Here is a 17,942-nt window from a genome sequence, read left to right on the forward strand (position 1 = left end):
TCCGCTAGATAGGAATTTTTGAGTGATTCTTCATCGCACTTTGAGGGGTGGTTATATGATCCAAATTGTGGTGCTGATCTCCGGACTTGTGGCGTTTTTTGGGTAGCGGGAATGGAGAAGTTTGAATTTACGACGCCTCGGGGGCGGCACCTGGGGGCGTGACTGGGACCTAGATCGCTCCTAGGGCTTAAAAATTGCTGGGCGAGCGCCCGAAATATTGCCGGCCTATGCGTTGGGGGTTGAACGAGTGAAGTTGCTCTTATAACTTATTATTCCATATAGAAATTTAATAGCATTTAGCTAGTACACGGGTGCGCTTTGGGCACTGTTTATTCGACACGACCGAGGGATAGCACGTATACGCACGTACCCTTCGATCCACAAACACACCTGCTAGTACATGACTTACAACACCACACTGTTTACCACTGGCTTGTAGTTTTCTTTACCTATAGGATGGTTGTCCGTCCGTCATTTATGGCTTCTGCTTGCGCATGCCAGGATAGTAACCGCCACCGCCGCCGGTGCTGTTGCCGCCGGGGGGCATGTAGCCGCCACCGCCCATGCTGCTATTGCCGCTCATGGCTGGCGCGAACTTGGCCTGGATCCAGTCGACGGTGTCCTTCTCGGTCATGAAGGCCTTGGCGAGGATGAGGTCGCTGATGGGCGGCGTGGACCCGAAGACGGCGTTGGCGATGGTGATCACGCCGGCGTCCTGGCTGCTGAGCGCGGCAATGGCCACGGCGGGTACCTTGCCGTTGTTCACCTGGAAGTGGATGAGCCCCTGCGGGAACACGAACACGTCGCCCTCCACCAGCTGCTTGGTGAAGAGCAGGTTCTTCCCGTCCGCCTGGTTGGAAGTGACGAACCCCACCAGCAGCTGCCCCGTGATCACGGTGAGGATCTCGGAGCCGCGGGGGTGCGTGTGCGGCGGGTTCTGCCCGCCGTTGGGCCCGAAGTCGATGCGCGCCAATGAGATGCCCAACGTGTTCAGCCCCGCCAGCTGCCGCACCGTCACCGGTGTCACTGCCGAGCCCTGAGCGTTCAACTTGCCCGGCTTGTTAAGCCCGGGCAAGAAGAAGTCGTTCGCCGTCACCATCTTCATGTTCTTGCACACGAACCCATTCACAATCACTGCATGCATACACAGTTGCACATCCAAAGTTAAATTTTACCATGTTGCAGCAATTTCCAAGTCCCAAAGGTTGAATATAGTTATTCTAAGTTGATCAAGTTCTACATAAAATTTTAAAATACGTTTAGTATCTAATAATGGATGCTATTGATTTGACTAACCTAAGTGATCGAAACATGAAGTCATGAGCAATGAAACAGTTCACTTGATGTGCAAGTATGTTTTTTATATTTTGGCAACTTTTCTTATCTTTAATATTGTTTTTAGAGAACATCTTTAATATTTAATGTGTAAGAAAACTACAAAAGAGTCTGTACTTTTACATTGCTATCTGAGGAGTAGTATATGTCAAATCAAACAAATAACAGGAAACACAATAGTTTTTTATGCCTGCATATATCAACCATGTTGCAATGAAAGAAATTAAGCATGTAGCTTCCGTTCCAGAAAGGTTTTATTGGATTCATCGTTAATATGTCATTGTACTATACATATACTCCCTCCGTTCCTAAATACTTGTCTTTCTAGGCATTTCAACAAGTGACTACATACGGAGTAAAATGAGTGAATTTACACTCTAAAATATGTCTACATACATCCGTATGTGATAGTCATTTGAAATGCCTAGAAAGACAAGTATTTAGGAACGGAGGGAGTATTTGATGTTGTAGATATTACATTTCCTATATAAATACTTGGTCGAATATAGAAAATTTTGACAAAGGAAAAGCTAGAACTTTAAATAAGTTCAAAAGGAGGGAGCAAATCTTCTTCTTTGCAAAAAATATACCAGGGTTCATTAGATCAGCAACGCAGAAGTCCTGGAGCTGGGTGGGGTCAGTGGCGAGAACACGAGGCGCCGGAGAGCAGACCACGAGTACCACCACAGCAAGCAGTGCAGCCAAGGCACGGGAAGCCGCCATGGTTTTTCTTTCCTAGCTTCACTTGCAAGACCTAACAATGTCTGTCAGGGTAAGCTAGCTAGTGTTTGAGCTTGGTAATTGTGGATTGCAAGCACGTATCGGGGTGCCAATTTATACAGGCAGAAAGGTGGCCGGGGAGTAGTGGGCTAGCTGCATGCTCCATATGGTACACTAGCAACAGCTATAATCGGTCACTAATATCACCGTGTGTAGTTTGACTAGGCATCCACGATACGATACTGCTACTAACATTGCTAGCTTACGTATGATCGGCTGATTTTTTTCTCTCACAGCCCATTAACTATTTGTTTATACGGGGTAACCACGTGCCTAAATATCCATTGTGGAAACTAATGCATGCATCATTTTTGGGTGGAAGAACTTGGCAAAGATAATGGTTAGTTTGTAACATGCATCGATCGATCCACTAATAACCTGCAGAAGCTGGAGTTCCAGGACGGTACGTATGATAGTGGGGAGGGAATGCCTTGAGGTCGTGGTATGGACTTCTTTGGTAGTAGTTGTTGGCGCACTTGCAAGAGACCAGGCGATGCTGATTCTGATTAGATCGCCCTGACTATTTGGATGACAATGTTGGCCGTGATCCTTTTGAACTTGATTTCTTTCATCAAACAATGTGATAATCCAATTCTATAGACTGTATATCTTCTAGATGCAGATGCCAGGTGATCGGATGAGCAATAAAAATTGAGGAGTGTTTTTATGCTTTACAACTATTTTTAGATGAATACCAAAGCACCGGGGTTTTTTTTTACGAAAAGAAAGATAAATTTGGCCCTCTGCATCGATTGATGCAAGCAGCTTATATGTTCTTACAAAATTGGAAGAACACAAAGCTCAAAAGCTTAATATATTACTACCGCAACAGAATTAAATGTAGAATTATTACACGTTGTTAGGTCGTCACTTGCACTAATTGAATTAGCCCATGCTACCATCTTCAACTGATTGCACCCAGAGACCAATGAATGCTTTGCTACTAGTTGTTGGCGCACTTGCAAGTAACTAGACAATCTTGATTCTACCTTGATCCCCTTTCTTTGGTTTTGGACAATTTGGATGCCGTACAATGTTGGTTGTGGTCCTTTTGAGTTCCTTCATCAAAGACTTTGTGTATCTTCTAGATGTAGAGGCTGTGAGGGCAATACAACTTGGAAAGTGTTTCTATGCTTTACGACTATTTTTGGACGAGTCCCAAAGCATTTTTTTTTCTATGCATTTTAGGTTTTTTTTAATAGAGAAGCATCGTTTTTTAGCATCCATAGCACTTTTCTTGGGAAAGACACTCAAAGAGCATCTTTTTTTTTGCATGGTAATATGTGTCTCATTCATATTATAAAGATCAAAGTACAAGTCACGTAAAGACCGACATGACAAAGCTGAAAAAATAGTAGAATATCTCTGAGTTTGACACCAACGCCCGTCAGCTGCCTCCGGCACCATCATAGGAGCCACCGAAGAAAAGAATGACGGATCACCTCCTCACCCGAGCTCAACGCGGCTCCATCACTGATATGCAGCTGTGTGGACCTCCAAGGTGGCTCACCAAAAGTGAAGCCATTGCCGTTGAACGAATCAGACCGGGGCAATACCCCAGACACGCCATCGAACTCCAGATCTGGCACCCCACCACGGCTAAGACGCCGAAGGAGGAAACCATACCTGCCATCCACGAACCACGAACCCAGCACACGTTCCGTCTTCCAGATGTCGTCAATGCAGACCACTATCTGCATCCGCTCCTGGACTACCTCCCAAGCTCCACGGCGACGATGGAGCAAACGCCGTCACAACGGCGGAGCCCGAGGACACAGGTCCACCGCGAGGATGCCGCCGCCGCCACGCCATCCTTGCTTGAACAGACTGGTTTCCAAAGTCAGCCCCAACCATAGGACCGATGACCTTGTCAGGGATGGATCTGAAGAATCTTTATTCAGCGTTGTCATCGTCGCCACCACCGAAGCCAAGACGATGAACAGCCTAAAAACCTAGACTACGAGAGAGTAAAAGCGATCCACGCGCGTGGATCCGGCGACCCCCCTCACCACCGACGACCGAGGTCGCCAGCGGAGGGGAGCCGCCGGAGGACGGCGCTAGAAGATTGGCCTCCTGGCGGCGGCTAGGATTCCAGCCGCCAAGACGCGAGCATGTGAAAATAGGTTGAAGCACTCAAAGAGCATCTTAGGTCCGATAATTGTCAAGGAAAACTCACAGTACAACATAAAGACAACTGGACGTAGACGTAGAACGACCATTAAAAAGGTAAAATTACATTAAAATTTATACTAGCCTTCTTTTCTTCCGGTTGATTGCCAAGTTAGAACATGTAGTCTTTTTTCATTCTTGTTCGCTCATCTAGCTTTTATTTTGTTTTTAGAATTCGTAAGAATTTCGTACTTCGAAATAAATACGACAGATGTGCATCATCCCATACAGAAGCCGGAAACAAAAATTCCGTTTTCAAAAATAATACACCCACTAATAAGGAACTAACATTGCATGTGTTTTCTATAAGCTTTACTTAATGCACGTGACGTTGGGCACGATCGGCTGTGCCAACAAGTGACACTTTCTTACTGAAATTTTCCGTTCCTGTGTACGGATATGGAGCTATCACTAACGGAAAATAGGTCAAGGGCCATTTCGCAGTGCTTATCCTAGCTCCATCGTGCATAAGATTTTGACTTTTCGTTCCTTCTGTTCTCCAAAGTGAGTGTGGCGGCTGTCACGCTGTGTGCAGCGAGCGGGGGTGTCACGTTCCAGCAAAAATCTGTTGGATATGGAACTCCCAATCCCAACAACCCCCTCCACAATATCATGCATGCACCCGGCCAGTCTCGTGTGTTTTTGTGAGATTTTTCTTTCATGCATGCACTTATACTCCCTCTGTTTCTAAATATAAGTCTTTTTAGACATTTCAAATGGACTAGAACATACGGATGAATGTAGACATATTTTAGAGTGTAGATTCATTCATTTTGCTTCGTATATAGTCACTTGTTTTTTTAGCATCAGTACAGACATAAGCGCTCATATACACGCGCATACACTCACCCCTATGAACGCACATACACACACCCTACCCCTATGAGCACCTCCGAGAGACTGAGCCGGCATATCATCTTGAGATTTACGAAGTCACCGTAGGCGCCTCGTCTTCGATGGGAACGTCTCCTCCCACTAAAAGCGCATCGCCGGAAATCCTGAAATAAATCCAGAAATAATGCGAGCATCAGGATTTGAACCCTGATGGGTTGGGGATACCACTGTTCAGAGGTAGCTGCAGCCTAGTACTCGATCGACCACTCGAGGTCTCATACTCATGCATGTGAATTTCCGTTCCACAACGAGGTTTCTGTTATTACAGTAAGAAAAACGGAGGTTTGATCAACTACTCCCTCTGTTCACTGTTATAAGACGTTTAGACAATTCAGACAGCGTCCAAAACAGTACAGTGTCAGCTGTCCTAAACATTTTAAAAAAAGAACGGAGGGAGTACCGTTAATTTGTTTCAGGCAGTGATGGACCCATGAATTGAACTTAACCAGAACGAACATTTAAAGACTATAAAAGTTTGAAGGCATAAAAGCAAATTTATTCGACCAAAACTCAAGAAATTCAACTACAAAAACATGAGAACGCATAAAATTGTCTCCGAAGACTGGGATCGGCATAGTTTTCAATTTGCCTTTAGAGACTGGGATCCGTACTGACATGCTATATTGAATACTCCATCAACACAAGCTCGTGGAATGACCTGCAAAATTGAGTGTCGTCTTCTAATTTCTGTAGTATACAGTTTAGATTCAAACATGGTGTGGCACAAAAAAAATATAAACCAATAAAGATTAAGGAGCGAAGAAGGGTCTGCTCCTCCTGGTCATTGCCATTGTCGTGTCCGCCTTTGCAGGTTGCCGCCGCTACCGAAGTTACTACAACTTCTTCGGCCTCCTCCACTGAGTCCATCACTGGGCGGAGGGTAGGTTGAGCAACGGAGGATGGAGCGTCTAGCTGCGCGTCGGCGTGAAGGGGGGGGACGTCCAATGGGGGAGGATGCAAGGAGCAGTGGAGTGAGAGGCGCACAAATTGACATGGAGAGGAGGTGTACAACGACGGCGCTAGGCAATAGTAGTACTATCGTGGTGGCTTGATCGATCGGTCGCTCATGTGTGAATTTCCTATTGGACGCTTATTGCGACAAGTTATGGTAACCCACATGCGCTTGCCGCTGCCCGCTCGCAGGAGCGAGTTTGTGCCGCCGCCGATCGACTCCAGACTCCGGGCCTCTACAGCAACTTCTGCTGCTTGAATTTAGCTGTTGCCGCTGCCACCAGATTATAATTTTCTCGTGCATTGTCGCTCGAGGCCATCCGGGGGGCGATCTTAGCTGCTGCTCTCCATGCATATTCTTCTCCACCTCTCTAGTACTCCTAACCAGCGCATGGCGCGCCAGCTAACAAAATTGGTGCTCACGCACATGCTCTTATGGGTCGGGCCTAGCAGGAAGCTTCTCACTCACTCTTTTTTACGGTTGGGCAGGTTCAACCAGGTTGACTGTTGTCTCAAAAAGAAAGAAAAATAAGGTTGCCAGTTGACTTTCCAAATATTATTAATCCAAAAAATCATAATTTTTCTAAAAAATCATGAATTTGAAAAAAAATTCACAAAGTTTGAAAATGTTCACGAATTTGTAATAAGTTCATCCTTTTTCAGAAAATATTTCACATAATTCAAAATCCATGGATTTGAAATTTGTTAATGCTTTTCAGAAAAAGTACGTGAGATTTGGAAACAAAATTCATGAATTTGAAAATGTTAGCGTATTTGTAAAAAATTCATGAATTTCAAAATTTTCACTACTTTGATAAAAGTTCACAACTTCAAAATTTTCGGTGAAAAAGTTTGCAAAAATGAAAAGGTTCACGAATTAAAAGAAAACATAGGCTTGAAGAAAGTTCACGAAAATTTGATAAAAGATCACGAATTTGCAAAAAGTTCTTAAATTTTAAAATACTTTACGCATTTAAAAAATAAAGAAAAACTAAGTAAAACCCATGCCAGGAAAAACCGCAAGAAAAACACCCAGAAAAACCGGCGGAAAACTGTGGTAAAAAAAAACCTGCATAGGCCGGGCCATTTGCCACGTAGTGCTGCACCAGGTAGCGAAAGTGCCTATAACAAGATCTGGGCCACCGCGGATCTTTTTGTTTTTGAGCAAATGACAGGGCGGATCTACAAGGTGGGTCCAGAGGAAACGAAAGGCCCAAGAAACAACGGCTTACTCGTCCCGACCCATCTCAGTCGGCTAGCCCAACAAACAACACACCCCTAAAAAAACGCACGCAGGCACACTGGGACTGTGGGACAGACGCACCTTGCCCCTGCTCGCTCCCCTCGAAAAAAAAAACCACCTCGCCCCTGACCTCGGCCGCTTGGCTCGCGATCTCGCCGGCTCGCTGCCTGCCTCGCCGTCGCTAGACGCCTAGGAGCCGCCCCTGCCCGCTCCGCCCTCCCGGCGCTCGGCGCCACCGCGCCCCTCCCTGGCACCCCTGCAAGACGGCGCCTGCCGCCCAGTCCGCTCTCCGCCGACTCCGGCACTCGGCCGGCAGCAAGCCAGCAACCCTGCCCGGCGGCCAGCCTTTAGCCCGATTTGAGGACTTGAGGCAGGTTTTCCACTGCGGCACTTGCCATTCCCCATTTTCTGATTTAGGGTTTGCTCTTTGCTCTCTATTGCATCAATCAGATGTAAGAGTCAAGTCTATTGCGTTAACTAAACGATCAGACTTGCTATCCAGGACATGAACACATACACATAATTTTGCTATCCAGTACATGAAAACCTGATCAGTAACATAATAGTGATTTGTCTGATCGTTTGCCACTCTAACAAATTAACAATGCCACATAGTCCTCTGTGAACTTCTCAAGGTATGTATTATGAAGGTTTCTCATGGAAAATTGAGAATTTTAGTATGTCCGTAAGACCATATTGATCTATTTTTATGTGCTATTGGTAAATTAATTAGAATGTGGCATGTCATATTCGTTGTCAATTTTTTTAGGTAGACCACCCTGTTCTGAAATCCTAGACCCGCCGGTGAGGTGAGCACCGTGCCACCGACAGGTATGTCCACATTCATTCTGTTCACCTTCTGTCCTTTTTCTTATGTGTTAGATTAGGCGATGTGTATGCTGTTGATCTTGCGATAGGGAACTAGAGATTAGAAATGAGGCTGATGGATTTGTCCGAGAATGGCTTCATGGCTTGATGCTCGCTGCCTTGCTTTGCTGTTGGTGGCTTGTGAAAATAACAAGAGGATTGCTGTTGTATTTCTCGGAGGCATAGACGCATAGCTCTGTTTAGGGGCTACTATTCGTAGCTTGCTGTGTACTGTCTTCATAAATGATGCACCATGTCCCATTTCCCGTCGCTCGTTAGAGAAGATAGTTAAGACTTAAGAATAAAGCTATCTCTAGAGCAGAGTTGGGGGGTTGAAATTTATGATAAAAGATTTTGGGGGGTTGAAATCTTTGTGATTTTCTCCATATGTAATGTTTGATTCATAGTATTGAAGTTTATGATTTTATCTTCTAGAAATCATTTTTACTAAATATTATAGAAAAAAATCCATCGAGTGAAACATCTAAATCCATATGTAATGTTTTAGGAACCAGACGGGTCAGAAAATCACCAGTGAGTCAGCGATCCACCCTGCCGGTGTTCTGCTCTCACGGTGCTTTTCCCCCGCCCGACCCATGGCGCCGCCACTCGTCGCCATCGTCTGGCTCGCCACTGCCTCCCGTGTCTTGGTCCTTACTCTCTCTCTGCTCGCTCGCCTTCTCTTCCGCCCCTACGACACCTCCGCCTCCCTTCACCCGCCTTGTCTCTCCTCCCCCTCCTTCCCCCCTTCCGCCTCCTCTTCTAATTCCACTGCTACCGCCACCGCCATCTCGTCCCTAGCTGTATGGGACGGTGTCCACTTCGCTCGCTCTGCCGAGTGCGGCTACGAGTATGAGCAGTCATTCGCCTTCCTCCCCCTCCTCCCAGCCTCAATCGCTCTACTCTCCCGGTCCCGTAAGTTACTCGCCTCTACCTCAACTTCTCACCTTCTCATCGTTGAGGTGTGTGCTTGATCTGGTCTGGTGTTGGGTCATGGCCCCATTCTCCTTCTGCAGTGTTCGCGCCGCTGGTGCCGATGCTGGGGTACAGGGCCGTGCTTGTGATCTCCGGGCATGTTCTGAACAATGTGGCATTTGTTGCCGCCGCGGCCTATTTCTACAGGTGACTGACGTTCTTCAGCTACACACATGTGGTGTATTTATTTCAGTGTTGTTAGGATTTCTATGTTTAAGTATTTTTAGCGTTTAAGTGTTGTTTTAGGTTTTTGGATCAGGTCAACAGATATTCATTCTATCGGAGTCATGCTTGTGCGCATAATGGTCTACTAATGTTAGTGTGTTTAATCATCTGGATGCTTGATGTTTCAGACAGTCTTGGTATCCATCATAGTTTAATACTCCCTCCGGTCCATATTAATTGTCGCAGCTTTAGTACAACTTTAGTACAAAGTTGTACTAAAGCTGCGACAATTAATTTGGATTGGAGGGAGTAATAGAGTTTGAGTAAATTGCAATAAAAAAATCTGCCCTCAATTTTTAGTTGTAGTACATTCATTTCGAGTGCAGGACTGCCCATTTCTCGTTTATAAATATTGCCAGTTGCACAACCACCGATGATTTTTCTCATGTCTAATAAGATGTAGAGTCGCTTTGCCTAGTATTTATAATACGAGTATTTGTTCTAATGTGAAAAAAGTGACCCTTTATTGTACTTCGTGCAGATTATCTGTGCTGATCTTGAAGGACTCAGGAGCGGCTTACCGTGCATCTGTTCTTTTTTGCTTCAATCCAGCTTCTGTGTTCTACTCATCACTGTAAACTTCTTTACCTTTATGCCATGACGAATCATGTGCTAGCTATGACTGAACAGCAGCATGTTTCTGTTGTTTGTTTTTGTTTTGGCAGATATTCAGAAAGTCTTTATGCCCTTTTTTCGCTCGGAGGGCTGTTCTACCTGTTTTCCGGTGCTCGTACCGTTGCAATGATAATGCTCGCTCTATCTGGTTCAGCTAGGTCAAATGGAGCACTTAATGCTGGCTATATCTGTTTTGAGGCTTTGCTACAAGCATATGATGCTGCTATCCAGAAGAAAAGGCCCATGGTAAGCTTTCTTTGCCGGTTGCACTTCATGTTGTTGTGCACGGTGCTTACTATACTAGCTAACATGAAGAGGCCATATGGCTGAAGAGGCACCCAAAACTCGTGCGCATCCCAAATCCCATGCAATTTTTCACCAGGAAGTTTGTTTGTTTTTCCTCAAAAAGTCAAATGTAGTGATGATGTGAAATTTTGTGTGCGTGTGAAAATAAAATCCCATGCGCGCTATAGAGTAGGACAAGTACTCATACAAGAGTACAATCTTCTTAATTTTTGTAGATGCCCATATGATCAAAATTGTCCACAGAATTTTAGATGTACACATACTTTCACATGTTTAACCAATGTGATGTTTTTGTTTAATATCTTCTACATGACCTTATATGGTACTTCAACCTATGCTGATGTTTTCTTGGACTACATGAGTTGCTGTTGAGGGAATTATGCATGGTTTATAAGGTGGTAAACGACCTAAAGCGAGCACCACCCACTCTGACGTTTAAGCAGGCGCTTAAGCGCCTAAAGCGGACATATTTCTAAGGCACTCCCAGGACGCCTTATTGCTTAAGCGTCTGAAGCAGGACGCTTTATAAATAATGGAATTATGTGTACCTAACGGCATTACCTTTTTCTTTGGCCCAAGTGGGCAGTGCAGGCCCTTGTCACTGGATTTTTGCGCTCCACTTTTGTATTCCTACCATTCTTTGCCTTTCAAGCATATGGATATTTGAACATATGTGTACACGGGGACACGGATGAGCTGAGGCCATGGTGCAAAGCAAAACTGCCCCTTTTGTATAGTTTTATTCAGAGTCACTACTGGTAATTGTTTCATCTCATCTTTACCATCACCAGCTCAACAATTTATAATTTTCCCTTGAATTCTGTATTTTACCTTGGGATAGTGTTCTATTTTTCTTTGTCACAACTAGTATATCAATATGATTGTATGCTTAACAAGAGTTCTTGTGAGTTATAAGGAGCTGCCATTTCTCTTATACAGCCATGATAATTACATATTCATCTTTTGTGGAGAGTGATATGTCTGTTCTTTCGTCCTTCTGTTCTGTTGCACCAATAGTGTATGCTGTCAAGTCACAAGGATGCCATGCTTGGTAATATGGGATCTCCATGCTTAGGCTGTATGCCCCACGTATAGAAAATAGGCAAACTCCATTCTCATTTATGTCCACCAGAATTTGAAGTACTTTTGTTGTTTTGACTGGTTAAAGAATGTCCATGTATATGCATTTCTCCTTACAATTTTACATAGACTCTTGTACTAAGGGCATCTATAAGCTTGCTCTTTGACTACCATCTTCTGAAGACTTATGCTCCCATTATTCACGAGCTTTATGTTATTTTACATCTTTCTTTTCAGGGGAGTTGGTTTCTTGAGATACTTTCAAGTCAAGCAGCTGCCCAACTTTATTTTGGCTTCACCAGCACTATCTCTTGCAGTTTATTCTATAGTTCACTACACAAAATTGCTTCACCAACTCTTCCAATCAACTAGCATACACGAGCAGATAATTGCCATTGTTGACGGGAGGTTAGTTGAAGCACATGAAAGCTCAGATGTTGCCACAGTGTTGAAGAGTGAAATTTCTACCGGACTACATAACAAAAAGCAAGGTACTATTACATTCTCAACTATCAACATTTTGTCTCTATTTTGAAAGATCATTGGAAAATGATATTCCTCAACTTTCTTAACACATGCCTAGGAGTTGAGAAAATTTCAACTGTCCTGAAAAATGGAGAACTGACCTCAACCTATTCAATATAGGCTACTGGAGAACTGAAGTTTGAACATAACTCTGCAATGTTTGAACAGGGAACACTGAGGTTAAGAAGAGAAAATCTGTCGCAGCCAGCGCTGCTTCAGCAGCATCTTTAGATGGCAATACATCAACAGGCCGCATTGTGGGCGATAACAAGGATGAGTGCCCCTTGCTAGTTCTTCCTTTCATTTTACACCTGACATTCATGACATTTACCGCCTTCTTTGTGATGCACGTCCAGGTCAGTATAATGCCCGATGAAATTTATTTGTAGGTCGCTACTCAAGTCTCATCTGTTCTTTCTTCGGCCCAGGTGTCAACGCGGTTTCTGTCTGCCAGTCCCCCGATCTACTGGGCTGCTTCGCGCATTCTGGCTCCTGCAAGGGGCGGCTCTTGCAAGAGATGGGGATACTTCATCATCGTCTACTTCGTTGCTTATATTCTTCTCGGCAGTTTGCTCTTCCCCAACTTCTACCCATTCACATGAGAACAGCTGCTGTCACGCACACACGAATTGTATGAGCTTAGCCTAGAGGTTCTCCTTGGCGGAACGTTCCTGTACAGTTGGTGTATCTCTTTCCTTTTGTTCCCTGAAACCACGGCCATAGAATTGAGGAGTGCATTCTGGAGGTTTTTCTTTCTGGGAGATCTGAATCATATGCTCCGTTTCCTAGGTTGCACTTGGTCACATGCCATGTTATTTTGACACCTTGATAATACTTCCTCCGTTCTGAAATACTGAACTACATATGGATGTATACGGATGTATTTTAGAGTGTACACATCATTCATTTTGCTCCGTATGTAGCCCACATTGAAATCTCTAAAAAGTCTTATATTTAGAAACGGAGGAAGTAATAGTAATAATAATAATAATAATAATAATATCTGCATAAATGGGAATCCTATAGTGATTCGGAAAGACAAAAAAAAATACTGTTCTTCACCGATTGCCCGGGAGTGCATAGAGAAGAGTGGAGACAATTTCTCTGGATTCCTTGTGTGTTTGGGCTCGCTTCCTCAGCGTTTTGACACCAGAATTAGATTAATGCTGCAACAGCTAGGTCGATTCAGCACGGATAGAACTTGTGAGGTCATTGATGTGAAATGGGTTACCAGTTGGTTGCTGGTGGCGCACATCCTCAAGTGCAATTATGTAAATGGAAAATGGCGAGGACTCGACTCTTACCATGGAAACCAGCTGAAAAAACACTAACCTAAACTATTGACCACTGGCCACCTGAGTGGCAGCCATAAGGGAGGTGGATCCATGAGCTTGCCAGCGAAGTTTGGAGGGGATAAGTGACCTAGCAGCCGCAGTCACAAGAGAGAAAGAGAAAAACTAATCAGGGGACGTTTGAGGCTCATCTTTAGGAATAGAAACCCTTAACAAGTCAAAAATGAAGAAGTTTACAAAGGAGATCCCAAATTCATATGAAAATATGCCAAGGGAAGACTAGCAGGAGACTGGCCACAAAAGCATGAACAACCACCATCAACGCCACAAATTTTGGTAGCAGAATGAGGCGCTCCTCGTGAAGTATCTTCACAAATTTTAGAACAAACCTCCTCTTCCTTGGGTTCTTGATTCGATTTGTACAGTTTCAAAAATGATTGTGTCTATGTCATAATCTTAACTGTTTAAAGTTTCTTAAGCTTCAATCAATTCCAAAAAGAAAAGTTCGACTTCAATCAGTCTATGGCCTTGCCGACGGAGTTCGAAGGGGATGAGTGCTCTAGCCGCCGTAGTTGCAAGAGGGAAAGAGAAACCAGGAGACGTTTGAGGCTCGTCTCAGGAACATAGACCTTAACCAAATTAACAATGGAGAAGTTTACTTATGGAGACGTTTGAGGCTCGTCTCAGGAACTTCGAGGTGAGTGATAAAAAAGCGACCACGCTGGGACTCGAACCCAGAATCTCCCGCTCCGGAGGCGAGCGCCTTATCCATTAGGCCACGCGGTCATGTTGTGAGCTATGTCATACTGAAAGCTATACATACATTCCTACAAACCACACGAGTTGGGCTTTCCCTAAGAAAGAGCCCAAGGCCCGCCATGCTCCTAGTCCTTCCTGTCCGGGCACATCGCCGCCGCCCAGCGGCGCCCTCGCATCTCTTCTCCTCAGTCGCCGCCGGCCACCGAACCTCCCCCAGCGCAGTCCACCTCCTTCCTTGCTACACACACTTCCACCTCCCCGATAAGCTCTCCAACCAGCCCCGCCCCACCCCATCCGATTCCCAGCTCCCGGCGGCCGCATGTCGAGAGCCCTCGCGCGGCGCGCGGCTCCCCCATTCCTGAGGCTGCGCTCCACGGCAGGCGACGACGGCCACTGGATCGGCCGGCTGGACCACAAGGACTGGCTCGCCCCGAACGAGGTCCTCAAGATCTTCGCGAGCATCAGGGACGCCGCTCTGATAACCAGCGTGTTCAAGAAAGCCTGCGCCCGGCGAGACTACAAGCCCAGCGAGGCCCTCTACGGCCTGATGATCGACCGGCTCGCCGGCGCCAGGCGGTTCGGCGACGTGGAGGAGCTGCTGGCCCGGGCGAGGGCCGAGCGGTTCAGGTTCTCCGACGAGTTCTTCTACAGGCTCATCAAGATGTACGGCAATGTGGCCAACCACCCCGAGAAGGCCATGGAGACGCTCTACGCGATGCCCGACTACGGCTGCTGGCCTTCCACCAAGACCTTCAACTACGTGCTCCACATGCTGGTGTGCAAGCGGCAGTACGAGGTTGTTCATGAGGTGTACGCCAGCGCGCCCAGGCTGGGCGTGGAGCTCGACACCTGCTGCTTCAACATCCTTATCAAGGGGCTGTGCCAGTTTGGGAGATTCAACGAGGCCCTTTCTCTGCTGGATGAGATGCCGAAGCAGGAGTGCCGGCCTAATGTGACGACCTACTCGACGCTGATGCATTTCCTCTGCCGGAAGAGTCGGGTGGATGAGGCATTCAAGCTGCTTGAGAGAATGCGCAAGGAGGAAATCGATGCGGATACGGTTGTTTACAATATATTGGTATCTGGTCTCTGCAGACAGGGAAGGGTGACCTCTGCATATGATCTGTTCAAGTCGATGTCCTCTGAGGGCTGCCATCCTAATTCAGGGACCTATCAGGTACTGCTTGATGGCCTCGTGGCATCAAAGAAGTTTGTGGAGGCGAAGGACCTAGTTACTATGATGAGTGCTGAAAGTCTGAGACCTAGTTTCTCATCGTACAAGCTGCTGATTGATGGCCTCTGTAGTGTTAACTGCTTAGATGATGCACATCATGTCTTGAAGCAAATGGTGGACCAGGGTTTTGTTCCTCGGATGGGTACTTGGACAAAACTTCTTACATCCTTATTATGCTGAGATGTATGTTCATGCCAGTGGTTTAGTGGACCTGACAATACACTTGAGCAAAGAGATTATTTTGTTACTGGAACTAGTGGACCAACCTGCCTGCCTTTCTGCATGGACTTGCATATTGAAGTTGGATATTTTTCCTTATGGGGATTAAGGAATACTGGGTCTCACGATGACCAAGTTCTGTTTACTGATGACTCATATACTGATGTACCTGAAAACCGAGCGCTAGCTCGGTTGGCTTGAAGCTCACAGGTGTGAGCTCGCCCGCCCGCGTTCAATCCACAGGGAAGGCTCATTTTCTTCCTAACTAATGGACAGTTCAAGGAGGGACTCTTCCCCCTTTAGGCAACGTTTATATACGATGTACCTTGCTAGCCTATTATTGGTTTTGTCCCTGATTTCAACATCAGTGCAGGCTCTACATTCTCCAGTTTAAATGTGAAAATATTGGTAAGCTCATGACATTATGCTCTTCTGTTACAACTCAAATCCAACAATTTTTTGTATGTCTGACATGTGAAATATCTGAAGACAGTGTTCGTGCATTTGGAGAGGATCTTCACTTCATCCTTCTGATGATTCTACTGCTATTGAAAACCAGGCAAACAGTATGAAAGATGCATGCCATGAGGTAGTTTTTCACCTTTTATACCCTTGAAGTGCAGAACATCATGTTGCTTGTGATACAGTTATTAGTCATACATTGTTCTCAGTGAGACAGAATGTCCCTTAATAGCCTTTTCTCTTTCCTTGGTTGACTAATTGTTTAACTAGTCCTAATACTAATATAATTCTGTTCCTAGGTTCGTAATCTTCCCAACTTGTATCTTTTGGGGCCTAAGAGTAAACATTAACCCCTTGGAGTAAACATTAACCCCTTTACTCAAGTTGTATCATCCCGTAGAGTAAACATTAACCCCTTTACTCAAGTTGCCGTATATCTCGTTTGAAGATAAGAAGCTAGTCCATATAGAGATGGAATCTGCAAGTTAATTTAACATAAGTGAATAGACGTGTGTTCATGATTACAAGGGAATTGGACTGATGCCTAGGGATAAAACTGCCGGCTTAGAGTAATACGCATCATTGTGTACATCAAAGTACACCAAAACAAGTACCTGTCTTACAGTATAGTATCCGGTGCTAAAAACACAGGGCTGGCGGACTGCAGTGAGATTCGTCTAGGATGCAGAAATATAAAAGACATACTGCCGGCTAAACAGTACTTACTGAAGTACTGCCTGTTATATCTTTTAGTTTTAACTTGTCTTGTTATTAGCCTTGATGACAAATTTTACCGTCTTCATGTATCGAAAAAAGCAGAGCAATTTCACCGTCACCATCTGCATTATTTCGCACCTGAATAAATTAGCCGTAGAGCTGTGTGGATGAAGGCGATTCTTATGCCTAGTAACTGATATTTGCGCGTCCTGCTGGCATCTACGTAGCACCTTTAGAAAACACTGAAAGGGTCACTCGATGACCTCTCCTGGTGCATCATGAGTTGCTTGAGATGCTCAGACACGTTTCCCACTTGCATAAACACTATGAAAGCTGCAATTTGCAGCCCGCAAATGTAACAAATTCAGAAGAAAGCGACCCAGTTTTCTAGCTTAACATTCGCTAATTATTCGGGGGTACTAGCTAGGCACTACCAATTATCAAACACAACAAGGAAGAACCATTCCAGATTAGTTATTTGGGGTACTAGCTAGCCAGGCACCACCAATTATCAAATAGAACCACGAAGAATCATTCTAAATTACGTGTCGCCATTTTCCGGACGAACATGTGTCGAGACCTGATTGTCAATAGGAACTAAAGAAAGAGGAATTGCTGCGCAGGCAGTATATATGTAGGCAATATTTGCAGGATGGTGGCTGTCCCCACAGGTTGCAACATGCACTTGTGATGGTGTCATTTGGACCCTAATTAATCATTCGAGATTCAGCCTGGATCCAAGGAACAGCTGACATAGGCATGCCAACTAACAACTAGCAACCATCCCTGTCGCCTTCCAACCAAACTGCTTATTGCTGTGCCGAAATGTTGTGACACACACTTCTTGCAGCTAGCAAACTTAGTTGTTAGCTGAATATTTCAAAGCAGACTTAGGTACAGATGTCACCCATACTAGCTTGGTTGGAACAGTCAATGCAATCTACTAGGACAGTAATAAGGCATGCATTTACAAGTTTAAGCTTAGAACTGATATAGGAAGTGGGTTTTTCAGAATATGTCATTAATCTAACGAAAATGATTCGTCAAAAAATTTAAATAAGAAATTTCCCTCATGGCACTCTTTGTTTTTTTACATTGTGACATGCTCTTTATCATCCGAGCAAGGCTTGTCCCAATAATTCAAAAGCATACAAACTTTGAGTTTATTTCAAGTTTTCCAAACTTCTCAGTAAAACTGACTGTTTTAAACTTCCAAACCACGCGACGGGCCGTCAAACAAGACTTTTTTTAATTTCCTCACACGGCCATCTCTCTAACACCGTAGGGCACCGGT

At 45.0% G+C, this 17,942-nt stretch overlaps 3 protein-coding genes and 1 non-coding gene across 7 annotated transcripts; 2 read left to right on the forward strand and 2 right to left on the reverse strand.

Moving 5' to 3' along the window:
• Positions 1-239: 239 nt before the first annotated feature.
• Positions 240-2,140, reverse strand: LOC123050041 (germin-like protein 4-1). The gene is made up of 2 exons (XM_044472886.1): positions 1,926-2,140; positions 240-1,134 (listed from the first exon to the last, which is right to left on the reverse strand). Exons 1-2 carry the CDS (start codon positions 2,056-2,058, stop codon positions 476-478), a joined length of 792 nt encoding a protein of 263 aa, XP_044328821.1. The 5' UTR covers positions 2,059-2,140; the 3' UTR covers positions 240-475.
• A 5,316-nt stretch (positions 2,141-7,456) lies between these two features.
• On the forward strand, positions 7,457-12,838 carry LOC123054574 (GPI mannosyltransferase 2). Of its 3 annotated transcripts, none has more exons than XM_044478378.1 (10): positions 7,457-7,742; positions 8,142-8,203; positions 8,748-9,154; positions 9,256-9,361; positions 9,921-10,013; positions 10,105-10,300; positions 10,952-11,118; positions 11,678-11,931; positions 12,134-12,321; positions 12,394-12,838. In XM_044478378.1, the coding sequence occupies exons 3-10, from the start codon at positions 8,836-8,838 to the stop codon at positions 12,565-12,567; spliced, it is 1,497 nt and encodes a 498-aa protein (XP_044334313.1). In that variant the 5' UTR covers positions 7,457-7,742; positions 8,142-8,203; positions 8,748-8,835; the 3' UTR covers positions 12,568-12,838. The 3 variants fall into 3 exon arrangements, with proteins under 3 accessions (XP_044334313.1, XP_044334311.1, XP_044334312.1); XM_044478376.1 differs by having other exon boundaries at positions 7,459-7,742; positions 10,940-11,118; XM_044478377.1 differs by having other exon boundaries at positions 7,459-8,203; positions 10,940-11,118.
• A 1,132-nt stretch (positions 12,839-13,970) lies between these two features.
• TRNAR-CCG (transfer RNA arginine (anticodon CCG)) lies at positions 13,971-14,043 on the reverse strand. The gene has a single exon. It is a non-coding gene; the product is annotated as a tRNA-Arg (tRNA).
• A 116-nt stretch (positions 14,044-14,159) lies between these two features.
• Positions 14,160-16,300, forward strand: LOC123050042 (pentatricopeptide repeat-containing protein At3g14580, mitochondrial). 2 transcript variants are annotated; one of them, XM_044472888.1, is made up of 2 exons: positions 14,160-15,877; positions 15,959-16,300. In XM_044472888.1, exon 1 carries the CDS (start codon positions 14,336-14,338, stop codon positions 15,428-15,430), a length of 1,095 nt encoding a protein of 364 aa, XP_044328823.1. In that variant the 5' UTR covers positions 14,160-14,335; the 3' UTR covers positions 15,431-15,877; positions 15,959-16,300. The 2 variants fall into 2 exon arrangements, with proteins under 2 accessions (XP_044328823.1, XP_044328822.1); XM_044472887.1 differs by having other exon boundaries at positions 15,963-16,300.
• The last annotated feature ends 1,642 nt before the right edge of the window (positions 16,301-17,942 follow it).

This window comes from Triticum aestivum, chromosome 2D (genome assembly GCF_018294505.1).
Source record: "Triticum aestivum cultivar Chinese Spring chromosome 2D, IWGSC CS RefSeq v2.1, whole genome shotgun sequence".
Lineage (NCBI taxonomy): Eukaryota > Viridiplantae > Streptophyta > Magnoliopsida > Poales > Poaceae > Triticum > Triticum aestivum.